Below are 13930 nucleotides of genomic sequence, written 5' to 3'. Positions count from 1 at the left end.
TAAAGTTTATATGGAGAGGCAAAAGACCCAAAATAGCCAACACAATATTGAAGACTGAAAGACTGACATTGTCCAACTTCAAAAATGTCTACAATACTATAGCAATCAAGACAGTATGGTACTGGGGCACCTGGGTGGTTCAGTTGGTTAAGTGTCTGACTCTTGATTTTGGCTCAGGTCATGATCTCATGGTTCATGAGATCAAGCCTCAAATCAAGCCCCATGTTGAGCCTCACTTTATGCTATGCACTGACAGTGTAGATCTTGCTTGGGATTTCTCTCTCTTCCCCTCCCTGGCTTGCATATGCGCTCGCGCTCTCTCTCTCTCTCTCTCTCTCTCTCTCTCTCTCTCTCTCTCTCTCTCCCCCAAAACAAATAAATAAACATTAAAAAAAAAAGACAGTGTGGCAATTGGCAAAAGAACAGAACAATAAATCAGACTAGAAGTAAACTCACAGTCAACTGATCTTTGACAAAAGAGCAAAGGCAATACAAACAAAGATAGTCTTTGAAACAAATGGTGATATAACAACTGGACATCTACATGCTACAAAATAAACCTAGACACAGATCTTATGCTCTTCACAAAAATGAACTCAAAATGGATCACAGACCTAAATATAAAAGGCAAAATCATAAAGCTCCTAGACAATAGCATGAGAGAAAATCTAGATGACCTTGGTTGTAACTTTTTAGATACAACACCAAAGGCACAATCTATAAAAGAAATAATTGATAAACTGGACTTCATTAAAATTATAATTTATGCTCTATAGAAGATAATTTCAATAGAATCAAGAAAACAAGCCACAGAGTGGGAGATAATATTTGCAAAAGACACATCTGATAAAGAACTGTTATGCAAAATATCAAGGAACTTTTAAAATTTCAACATTAAGAAAACAAACAACCCAATTAACCAATAGGCAAAACACCTTAACAGACACCTCACCAAAGAAGATACACAGATGGAAAATAAGCATATGAAAAGATCCTCTACTTCATATATCATTAAGGAAATGCAAATTAAAACAACAATGGGATATCACCACACACCTATCAGAATGACCAAAATCTGGAACATTGGCAACACCAAATACTGGCAAATATGTGAAACAACAGGAACTTCCATTCATTTCCACCAGGAATACAAAATGGGATAGCCATTTTGGAAGACATTTGGTGATCTCTTATAAAACTAAATACACTTTTACCATATGATCCAGCAATTAGGCTCTTTGATATTTACCCAAAGGGGCTGAAAACTTACGTCTACACAAAAACCTGCACGTGAGTGTTTATGGCATCTTTGTGCAAAATTGCCAAAACTTGGAAGCAACCAGGATGTTCTTCAGTAGGTGAATGGATAAATAATCTGTGGTACATCCACACAGTGGAATATTATTTAGCACTAAAAAGAAATGAGCTATTAAGCCATGAAAAGACTTGGAGGAAACTAAAATGTCTTTTACCAAGTGAAAGAGGTCAATCTGAAAAACCATATACTGTATGATTCCAACTAAATAACATTCTGGAAAAAGGTAAAACTATAAAGACATTAAAAAGAACAGTGGTTACCAGGGGTTGGGATTGGCAGTCAGGGATAAATAGGTAAAACACATGGTTTTTAGGGCAGTGAAAATAGTCTACATGATATCGTAATGGTGGATACTTGTCATTATCCATTTGTCTACCAAGAGTGAACCCTAAAGTAAACCCTAAAGTAAACTATGGACTTTGGACGATAACAATGTGTCAGTGTAGGTTCATCAATTGTAACACATGCACCACTCTGTTGGAAATGTTGGTATTGGAGGAGGGTGTGGGGGATGGGTAGGGAATAGGTGGGAAATCTCTGCACTATTATTACTTTATTTCATTTTATTTTATTTTAGAGAGAGAGAGAGAGAGAGAGAGTGTGTGTGTGTGTGTGTGTGTGAGAGAGCAGGGAAGAGAGGCAGAGGGAGAGAGAAAATCTTAAGTAGGCTGGGATCATGACCTGTGCCAAAATCAAGAGTCAGACCCTCAACTGACTGAGCCAACCAGATGCCCTTCTGTACTTTATTCTTAATTTTGCTATTAACCTTAAAGTGTTCTAAAAATTGGTTTTAAAAGCAAGATGGCAGAATAGCACGGACGTTCTTTTTGCATCTCTCACCCCTGAAATGCAGCCAGATCAACACTAAACCATCCTTCACACCTAGAAAACTGATTTGAGGATTAACACAACAATATGCACAACCAGAACCACAGAACTCAGCAGGTATGCAGTGCAGAGAGGTGAACTGGGGGAGAAAGAAGCTGCAGAGGGCAGGGAGCTGTTTTTGCTTGCAAAAAAAGGACAGATGGGGGGAGAATACAAGAAAAGCAACCCCCCTCCAAAAGCAGCTGGAGAGAAAGTGGAAAAGTGAAAATATCTGCAGGGACTGAACTAAAAAGGGAGAAAGGAGAAAGCAGAGGGTTCAAATTCCATTAAGACTCTATACACAAGGGGAGTGCAGAGTCTGAAACTCTGAAGCTTGATACCTGGTGGATCTCTGGTGGGAAGGGCAAATCTCCAGAAGCATAGAGTAAGGTCTTTGGAGTCCTCAGGGCACATGGGGGGGAGGGGGTGGTTCCGTTGCTGGGAAGACATTTGGTAGAGGCTGTGTGACCTCCTCACAGGCAAAGGGCTCAGAGTACCCCTGAGAACAACCACATCCACTGGTGTTGGAACAAGGATGTTAAGGGGGAAGCCTGGCACCAGATGTGTGTTGTGATTTTCCATATCTGAAATACTGCTGCTACAAGACTGCAGAAATGTTTTCTGGGGTGGGCTGGTACCTAGCCACAGTCTCTGGGCATCAGCAGCAGCAAGGTCTTGGGAACATTCCTGGGTGTGGGCAAGCATCCAGCCACTGCTCAGTGAGACCCTCCCCCAGAGGGTCTCAGCAGGTCAAAGCCACAGTCCCTCAGAAGTGAGGGGTTGGGAAACACAGCCCCAAATGATATAAAACTCAGGAGGGAGTTGCTGCCTGGCAGCATAACGACCTGGTCACAGATAAGTGTAGTAGCAGGGAGTAGATGGAAGCAGAAGACAAAGGAGGGATGCTTGACTGCAAGTCAGTGAGAGCACAAAGTTCTGATACTAGAGACTGGGTACATGGGTGACACCATTTTCACTGCTCCTGCACATGTGTATACACGCCTACACTTACCACAACAATTCACCCCAGTAAGCTAAGCAGCGCCATCTAGTGGAAAATGGAGCCATTACATTAAACCCCGCCCAACTGGGCCAACAGCTCTCTTGACAAACACAAGTGTCTCCACCTGCTTAGAGTATGAAGTGTTTCCTGGCTTGACTTCTATGGGAAACCAAATGTAATTTAAATTGTATTTCATTCTGCTCACTGGTCCTTTTATTCAATAATTTTTTTCTTTTTCTTTTCTTTTCTTATTCTTGAATACAGAAGGAAAAAAAATTTTTATTTTCCATTTTTATTAAAATTTGTTTAATTTTTTTCTACTATATTTTTTACTTTTTGTAAATTTTTAAAATTCAATATACTTTCAACATTTCATTTTATTCTATTTTATTGTATTCATTTTTCAAATTTTCAAATGTTTTCCTTTTTTTCCTTTTTTTCTTCTTTCCTTTTTTTCCCTCTAATCTATCAAGCTTCTTTCAACAACCAGATCAAAACGCACATAGGATGTAGCATAATTTATTTGATTTGTGTCGTTTTTAATTTTTAATTTTAGTATTTTTAACTTTATTAATATTCTTCCTTCACAATGAGGAAATGAAGGAATTCACCCCAAAATAAACAACAGGAAGAAATGACAGCCAGGGACTTAACCAACACAGATACAAGAAAGATGTCTGAACCAGAATTTAGAATAATGATAATAAGAATACTAGCTGGGGTTGAAAATAGACTAGAATCCCTTTCTGCAGAGATAAAAGAAGTAAAAGCTAGTCAGGATGAAATAAAAAATGCTATAACTGACCTGCAATCTCAAATGGATGCTACAGTGGCAAGAATTGATGAAGCAGGGCAGGGAATCAGTGATAACAGGGGACAAACTTATGGAGAATAATGAAGCAGAAAAAAAGACGGAGACTAAGGCAAAAGAGCACAAAATAATAATTAGAGAACTCGGTGACTCATTAAAAAGAAATAACATCAGAATCACAGGGGTACCAGAAGATGAAGAGAGACAAAAAGGGGTAGAAATTTCATGTGAGCAAATCATAGCAGAAAACTTTCCTAACCTGGGGAAAGACAAAGACATCAAAATCCAGGAAGCACAGAGGACTTCCATAAGATACAACAAAAACGACCATCAGCAGGCATATCATAGTCAAATTCACAAAAGACTCAGGCATGGAAAGAATGATGAAAGCAGCAAGGGAAAAAAAGTCCTTAACCTACAAGGGAAGGCAGATCAGGTTTGCAGCAGACCTATCCACAGAAACTTGGCAGGCCAGAAAGGAATGGCAGGATATATTCAATGCACTGAACCAGAAAAATATGCAGCCAAGAAGTCTTTCTCCAGCAAGGCTTTCATTCCAAACAGAAGGAGAGATTAAAAGTTTCCCAGACAAATAAAACTTAAAGGAGTTCATGACCACTAAACCAGCCTTGCAAGAAATTATAACGGGGACTCTGAGGGAACAAAAGACAAAACAAAACAAAACAACCCCCCCCCCCAAAACCCAAAAAATCTGAAAAGACCGAAAGCAACAAAGACTAAAAAGGACCAGAGAACACCACCAGAAACTCCAACTCTACAAGAAACGTAATGGCAATAAACTCCTATCTTTCAGTACTCACTCTAAATGTCAATGATCTAAATGCTCCAGTCAAAAGACATAGGGTAACAGAATGGATAAGAAAACAAGATCCATCTATATGCTGTTTACAAGAAACCCATTTTAGACCTAAAGTCACCTTCAGATTGAAAATAAGGGGATGGAAAACCATCTATCATGCTAATGGTCCACAAAAGAAAGCTGGAGTAGCCATATTTTATCAGACAATCTAGACTTTAAAATAAAGACTGTAACAAGAGATGAAGAAGGGCATTATATCATAGTTAAGGGGTCTATCCACCAAGAAGACCTAACAATTGTAAACATTTATGCTCCAAATGTGGCACACCCAAATACATAAATCAATTAATCACAAACATGAAGAAACTCATTGATAATAATACCATAATAGTAGAGGACTTCAACATCCCATGTACAACATTGAACAGACCATCTAAACAGAAAATCAACAAGGAAACAATGGCTTTGAATGACACACTGGACCAGATGGACTGAACAGATATATTCAGAACATTTCATCCTAAAGCAGCAGAATACACACTCTTCTCCAGTGCACATGGAACGTTCTCCAGAATAGATCACATACTGGGACACAAATCAGCCCTCAACAGGTACAAAAAGATCACGATCATACCGTGCATATTTTCAGACCACAATGCTATGAAACTCGAAATCAACCACAAGAAAAAATTTGGAAAGGTAACAAATAGTTGGAGACTAAGGAATATGCTACTAAAGAATGAATGGGCTAACCAAGAAGTTAAAGAGGAACTAAAAAGTACATGGAAGCCAATGAAAATGATAACACCACAGCCCAAACCTCTGAGATGCAGCAAAGGCAGTTATAATAGGGAAGTATATAGCAACCCAGGGCCTCCTAAAGAAGGAAGAAAGTTCTCAGATGTACAACCTAACCTTACACCTTAAAGAGCTGGAAAAAGAACAGAAAATAAAGCCCCAAACCATAAGAAGGCAGGAAATAATAAAGATTAGAGCAGAAATCAATGCTATCGAAACCAAAAATATAGAACAGATCAATGAAATCAGGAGCTGGTTCTTAGAAAGAATCAAAAAAATTGACAAACTCCTACCCAGTTTGATCAAAAAGAAAAAGGAAAGGACCCAAATAAATAAAATCAAGAATGAGAGAGGAGAGATCGATCACAACCAACACTGTAGAAATACACACAATAATAAGAGAATATTATGAGCAATTATGCGCCAATAAAATGGGCAATCTGGAATAAATGAACACATTCCTAGAAACATATAAACTTCCAAAACTGAAACAGGAAAAAATAGAACATTTGAATAAACCCATAACCAGGAAAGAAATTTAATTAGTAATCAAAAATCTCACAAAAAACAAGAGTCCAGGGCCAGAAGGCTTTCCAGGGGAATTCCAGCAAGCCATTTAAAGAAGACTTAACACCTATTCTTTTGAAGCTGTTCCAAAAAATAGAAATGGAAGGAAAACTTCCAAACTCTTTCTATGAAGCCAGCATTACCTTGATTCCAAAACCAGACAAAGACCCCACTAAAAAGGAGAACTACATGTCACAAAAACAGACACTCAGATAAATGGAACAGCACAGAGAACCCAGAAAAGGATCCATAAACGTATGGCTAACTAATTTTTGACAAAGCAGGAAAGAATATATAATGGAATAAAGACAGTCTCTTTAGCAAATGGTGTTGGGAAAACTGGACAACAACATGCAGAAAAATAAACCTGGACCACTTTCTTACACCAGACACAAAAATAAACTCAAAATAGATGAAAGACCTAAAGGTAAGACAGGAAGCCATCAAAATCCTCAAAGAGAAAGCAAACAAACACCTCTCTGATCTTGGCTGCAGCAACTTCTTACTCAACATGTCTCCAGAGGCAAGGGAAACAAAAGCAAAAATGAACTACTGGGACCTCATGAAAATAAAAAGCTTCTGCACAGAAAAGGAAACAATCAGCAAAACTAAAAGGAAACTGATGGAATGGGAGAAGATATGTGCAAATGACATATCAGAAAACAGGTTAGTATCTAAAATCTGTAAAGAACTTCTCAAACTCAACACCCAAAAACAAATAATCCAGTGAAGAAATGGGCAAAAGATATGAATAGATACTTCTCCAAAGAAGACATCCAGATGGCTACCAGACCCATGAAAAAATGTTCAACATCACTCTTCATCAGGGAAATACAAATCAAAACCACAATGAGATACCACCTCACACCTAATGTCAGAACGGCTAACATTAAAAACTCAGGCAACAACCGATGTTGGCGAGGATGCAGAGAAAGAGGATCTCTTTTGCCCTGCTGGTGGGAATGAAAACTGGGTCCGCCACTCTGGAAAACAGTATGGATGTTCCTCAAAAAATTAAAACTAGAACTACCCTACGACCCAGCAATTGCACTACTAGGTATTTACCCAAGGGATACAGGTATGCTGTTTTGAAAGGGCACACGCACCCCAATGTTTATAGCAGCGCTATCAACAATAGCTAAAATATGGAAAGAGCCCAAATGTCCATCAATGTATATGTGTGTGTGTGTGTGTGTGTGTGTGTGTGTGTGTATAGATAGATAGATAGATAGATAGATAGATAGATAGATAGATACAGTGGAGTATTACTCAGCAATCAAAAAGAATGAAATCTTGCCATTTGCAACTATGTGGATGGAACCAGAGGGTATTATGCTAAGCGAAATTAGTCAGAGAAAAACAAATATCATATGACTTCACTCATATGAGGACTTTAAGACACAGAACAGATGAACACAAGGGAAGGCAAGCAAAAATAATATAAAAACACGGAAGGGGACAAAACATAAAAGACTCTTAAATACAGAGAACAGAGGGTTACTGGAAGGGTTGTGGAAGGTGGGATAGGCTAAATGGGTAAGGGAAATTAAGGAATCTAGTCCTGAAATCATTGTTGCACTATATGCTAACTAACTTGGATGTAAATTACACAATAAATATATTTTAAAAAAAGAAAAAAATGCTCTAAAAAATCAAGCTGACAAAAGAATAATGGAAAACAAATGGTTTCCATTATGGTTTATTAACCATAAGGTAAAAACCATAAAGCTAAAACCATAAAGCTAAAAAATAAGAGGTAAGGGAATAGATGAGAGGGGAGAAAGGATAGGCTAGACTTTGTTGAATATGCATCTTTTTGTAGATCTGATGTTGGAACCAGGTGAATATGTTACATAATTACAAAATAATATTGTAATTATTATTCCTAAAAGACAATTCCTAAAAGAAATAGAAGTAAAATAAATTAAATAAACCTGTGTATCTGGTGAGTGGCAAAACTATGCAGAGAAGAACTATTCCAAGCAACTTTAACTCTGTAATTTGACTGAACATTTCCAGTGGGATCTATTCGAAGGACAAAAAAGGGCAGCAAACAAATCTTAAATTGTTTTCAGTAATTATATTGTTGGTTCTGGTATTGTAACTGTGATTCTGAGGCTGTGGTAGGTATATTGTGTGATGAATTGAGTGAATATTTATCTTGTTATCATTGAGAACTAAGATTTTTCGGTACAGCTAAAGGGAGATACACATGTAAGATTAATAAGGTTAAGTGAATAAAAAAAAAACACAAAAAGAATCTTTAGACCTGAATTTGAATAAAATGTATCAGTATAAACTCATGATGAATTTTATCTTAAACTTTCCCCCCAGTTCTGCCCATTGAAAAGGCCTTTAGAAACAATGATTAGGCCAATAGAAATTAGCACCCATAAGTGTTCAGATTATGGTTCAAAAAATAATTTTTTACCCAAAGAACTACGGCTTTTTGGGAGAAATGGCTGATCCCAGGTCTGGCTCAGAAAATGTGCAATATGAACCTTAAATAGCCTTTTATACTAGAAATCAAGGAAGCTGCAAAGACTATGAAGTTCATGTAAAAATCAAGGAGTCAACCTGAACAAATCCCCTCAGGGGCAAAAAATAGGATACTTTGGGCATCAGTAGGGATAATGGCAATGAATTCAAACATACCAAATATACTTAAATATGTGAGTTCACAATAGTACTCAAAAAGAAAAGAGGGGCACCTGGGGTGGCTCAGTCGTTTAAGTGTCTGACTTCAGCTCAGGTCATGACGTCGTGGTTCATGAGTTCTAGCCCTGCATCAGGCTCTATGCTGACCACTCAGGCCTGGAGCCTGCTTCAGATTCTGTGTCTACCTCTCTCTGTGCCCCTCCCCTGCTCATGCTCTCTCTCTCTCTCTCTCTCTCTCTCTCTCTCTCTCTCTCTCAAATAAATAAGCATCAAAAACATTTTTTTTAAAAAAAAGAAAAGAAATTATGAAAAATCTTTGAAGTATGCTAGTGGAGAACTATCACTTTGAAAACTTGTAAATAAAGGGAAAGAATCAAACATTGGTCATTCCTTGCTTATATGATATGAACCTCAGGCTAACCAAACAATCCATTAAGGGAAGTTTCCATTTATGGAGGTATACTGGCTAATAAATAAAGAAGAATGATGGGTGGGTGGCACCCACCATAGAATAGTAAAATAGAATTTTACTATTGTGCAACCCCTGTTGGCTTATGAATCTAGGAAATGGTTGTCAGTGGCTGACAATATTCCCAACTGAGAGACAATTATATATTATATACCCCCTGATGGAAGTACACAGTACCACACTTGGAAGTTGTATTGGAAAAAAAAAATCTAACCTGAATCTGATCAAGCCTGTTGACCTAGCCACTGATTTATATGAAATTGAGAGAAAGAGAAACAAACATGCTAAAGGAATGCAATCAGTAAAATCTAGGCATGAGAAACTGCTGTAAGATAAATATCCTTGCAACAGAAAAAATGCAATGAAATAATCTTGAGAAACATAACAACTGATTGCAATGTGTGTAATTATTTGGGTACTGATTCAGACAACAAAATTGAAATAACTGAGAGGCAACTGGGGAAATATGAATACACTGATTGGAAATTTGATAAAATTTGATAAAAAATTGATAATACTAAGAGGTTATTACGATGATGATTTTAAGGTATGACAATTATATTGAAGGCATTTTTAAGAGGGTACTTATCTTTTAAAGGTTCATAGTAAAATACTTAGTTGAGAGATAAAAATATGATGGAGGTATATTTCTATTTCCTGGTCAAATGGCCATTTCCTTCTTTCTAAAAAATGTTTTAAGCAATATTTTCTTCAGTGAATGTTGAGTGACCTGTTACCATTTTTTTAATTTGTGTGTTGAAGTCTAAATATACATCAAAAGACCTTGGATTCCAAAGAAAGTTTGTTTCCAGCTCTTCTTGAAATAATGTTAGCCAGAGAAACTCCGCATAGTACAGCTGTCATGAGCCTGAGAAAAATTTATACTGAACATCATTTGTAAAATCCTTACTGCCTCAAAACCCAGATTTTTCCCTGTAATAATGATAGTTCAAAGGGATTGGGAAATCATTTTTATTTTCCCTGATTGGACTTACCTGTCTCCCATTTTCATGTAAACTTCCTTTCCTGCATATTTTCATTGGCCCAATAAGCCCAGTGAATATATCTTTAGTGGGATCCACAGCAGAGTAATACATCTTAGATAGACAGACAGGGTCTTTGTAAGTGGGTCCCACTTCTTTGGGCACAGTCCATTCATAGGTAAATGTTTGTTGAGGTGCCACATGGGAGGCTGAAGGAGGCACACCTGTGAGAAGTGTCACAATGGAGAGGTTAAGTATGCTTTCTAATGTGGTCATTTGAGCCACAAAGTAGACTGGGTTTAGTCTAAGACAACCCACTTCTCAGTTCCTTATTATGAATTAGAATGAAATCCTCCTTGAATGGAGTCCCACTTGTGCTCCTGTGCCAGGTCACGGATGGGTGTGATTTCCTTCAGGAAGCCTCCTCTTAACCAGTCTGCGATTGGTGCCTCTATGGTCTGAATGTTTGTGTCCTCCCAGAATTCACAAATTGCAACCCTAACACCCCATGTGATAGTGTTAGAAGGTGGTACCTTTGGAGGGTGATCAAGGTAATCCTAAATGGGATTAGTGCCCTTATAATAGAGATCCCACATAGCTCCCTAATCCCTGCCACCTTGTGAAAATACAATGAGAAGTCTGAGACCCAGAAAAGGGTCTTCATCCAACCATGCTGGCTCCCTGATCTTGGATTTTCAGCATCCCGAAATGTGAAAGATAAATTTTTGTTGTTTATAAGCCTTTCAGTCTGTGGTATTTAGTTATAGCAGCCTGAAGAGACTAGGAGAGCCCCTGAGAATGTCCCCAGCACATTTAATGTTAGATTGTGGGTATTTCCCTGCCCCCATCCCAGCACCCAATGGAACTTAACCTTCCTGAAAGGCAAGCATTGTCTCTATATTTCTATTGGCTAGAGCAACACCTGAAAATAGGAGGTAATCCATACATTTTCTATTGAATGATACTGAACTGAAAATAACTTCAGAACTGAAAGGAAACTGCAGATGATCTGGTTCAAATCTCCTGATTGTATACTTGGGGAAAGTGAGGCCAGAAAGACTTAATAACTTGCCCACAGTCATACTGCAAGTGGTGACAAAGGCACTAGTCTTCTTCGGCCAGCCCTGACATATACAAATACCAAAATATGTGCATAAAATGGAATATTTTGTGTTATTAAAATGATATAAACATGCTTATGATGCTAAAGAAACAAGTTCAGTACAAAATTACAATGATAAGTATATTTATATAACTGTGATCTCAACCACATTTAAAATATATAGGTACCCAGATGAAAGAGTAGAGGAACTATGCAAGAATATAATACGGTTGTCTGTAGAACTATAGATAACATTGCTGGCTATATCTTTTTATATTTTTCAAATATTCAAGTATTCATCTAATCTTATAATTGCAAGAACATTTTCAAATTTAAAAATCACCCAAGGAGTACTTCAGAAATGTGTAACTGATGTAATCCTAATTAGTTACTAACAGCACTGTTAAAAATCATCCAATTAAGGCAGAACAAAATTCCATAAACCAATTGGAAATGGAAGGAGAAGAGGTTAACTTGCTTCCTGCCATGATGCCTAAAAATGATACATGAGCAGTTTCCTTGGAAGATCCTGCCTTCAGTTTTTGCAGGACAGTTTTCCCTGGTGACCAGCACAGTGGGTTATTAAATATTGTTTGGTTACAGAATGTTGTACTCACTTCCACTTGAGGGGTTGTGATGTGAGGCATAGTAGGAGCCCTCGTTGTCCTTACTGACTCTCACCCCAATGGGCTCAATACTGAGGGGATATGTTCCTTTGTTATGGAAAGTGACTCTGATCCTGTCTCCCACCTCTGCCCAAATGACAGGACCTAGGGACAAAGAGAACATTATTACCCTCCCTTGGTATATAACATACAGAGTACATAAGACAGTTGTTTTCTTTGGCTTATCCTCTGGCAGAAACCACTGGAAGCAACATTTTATTTGTGGGAAATGGAAAACCTAGTTTTTTAAAACTCCATTATCGATTTGACGTGGCAAGGCTCGAAAGAGATGAGAAGGGTTTTTTGATTCGACTTTAGGTTAAGAAAATCTGTTACTGTTTTTATCCAAGTCAGTTTCTACATCTACAAGAAACTATTCAGTGTGTATCTATACTCTTTTCATCTTCATCTTCGGTTGGCCAGATGGGTGACATTTGTCCCAAGAGTCAGGGGTGTTCTATAAACCTTGATCACCCTAAGGGGGTAAGTTAAATTGTCTTGGATGTGAAGAGTAACACTTTTGTGGATTTTTCTTCACCAAAATTAATATTATTACCAAATATAGAATAAAAACATAGATACATAGTGCATATTTTATGTAATATATAAGATGATATTGAGAGCTTTCCATGTGCTTTTCTGAGTTTTTATGTGTATTAACTCCTTTAATCTTTACAACACTTTTACGAGGTAAGGACTGTTATCATTATTACTGTTTCCATTTTACAGAAAGAAGGCAGAGCAGGCTGAGTACTTTCAAAGGTCACATGGTTAATAGGTGAGGAGTGAGGATAGTCTGAATCTACACTTTGTGTGCTCACCCATTATATTCTGCCTGAAAGCCTGAGCAAGAACAGGTCTCTGGGCTGTGGACAAGGCTCTATGACAGAGGCAGTCTCTTTCATTAATAGCCTGGATTTTATTTCTAAGGAAGTGTACCTTCAGCTAAGAACAGAGGCTAACAGCTTTGTTGTCAATTTAAACCAAGTCATAAATACACAATTCTCCTTACCTCTTGAAGAAAAAAAACATCATTATTTGAAGCTAGCATAGTTTTTAACGATGAAGATTTACTATTGGTAATTTACATTGGAAAGTTAATTAGCTGCTACATTTAATAGTTGAACGACCTTCCACAACTCTAGTTTATACATAGAAATCATACTGCAGTTCTTGAAGTTTCTATTCTTTCTGAGGTTGGGTAGCCCAGGAGAAGAGTATAATAGTCATCGATACTCTGCATGGACTCACCCAGGATGCCAAGATGTTCCTCTTCAGGGCCCCTCTTCTTTTGATTTGTGAAGGAGGCATCTGTGTACTCACGATAAACCAGCTTTTTATAAGATCCTCCAATTCTTGTAGGACCTTGTTCAAAAAATACCTCTGAAGCACTGCCAAGAGAAAAAGGGTTTAACAGTGGAGTTGAAAACAAAACAGAAAGCAGGGATTCATATAGGATACTAACTGAAGAGAAAAATGATGACCAGTGCTCAGAGGTAATTATTATTCATTATTTATCAAATATCTAAAAAGAAGCAGATGGTACTAGGCACTTCACAGAAGATGTTCAACTAAAGAGTGGAGACTCATGGTGTAGAGGTTTCACTTTTTCAAGTGAAGGGAAACAATTTTAAGATGGCTCGCGTCAACCCCTAATAGTTATACTATTCTACGATAGTATCTTTTTAACAAATTATAAAAGATTTAAAAATACAATAGCTAGCTTATTGCATATGAGCACCCACCAGGTACTTAGGAGCTTTCATTTATTATTTGAAACTCCCATAATAAGGTGGCAAAGTTGGCATTATTCTCCCCAGTTTACAAATGGAGAAATTATATCTCAGAGAGGTGTTTGACTTGCCAAAG

General features: G+C 37.6%; 1 protein-coding gene across 5 annotated transcripts in view; it reads right to left on the bottom strand.

Annotated features, from left to right (window-relative positions):
• The window catches only part of LOC101081158 (ceruloplasmin), a 74121-nt gene that overhangs the window by 35635 nt on the left and 24556 nt on the right, over positions 1-13930 (bottom strand). For all 5 annotated transcript variants that reach the window (XM_023260469.2, XM_011286166.4, XM_045037453.1 and 2 more), the window contains exons 7-9: positions 13313-13452; positions 12014-12166; positions 10307-10518 (exon numbers count right to left, since the gene is read on the bottom strand). In XM_023260469.2, the coding sequence (XP_023116237.2) occupies positions 10307-10518; positions 12014-12166; positions 13313-13452 (505 nt within the window). The remainder of the gene's footprint in view (positions 1-10306; positions 10519-12013; positions 12167-13312; positions 13453-13930) is intronic.

This window comes from Felis catus, chromosome C2 (genome assembly GCF_018350175.1).
Source record: "Felis catus isolate Fca126 chromosome C2, F.catus_Fca126_mat1.0, whole genome shotgun sequence".
Taxonomy (NCBI): domain Eukaryota; kingdom Metazoa; phylum Chordata; class Mammalia; order Carnivora; family Felidae; genus Felis; species Felis catus.
The sequence above is the reverse complement of the archived record's forward strand: the minus strand, read 5'-3'. Positions and strand labels throughout refer to the sequence as shown.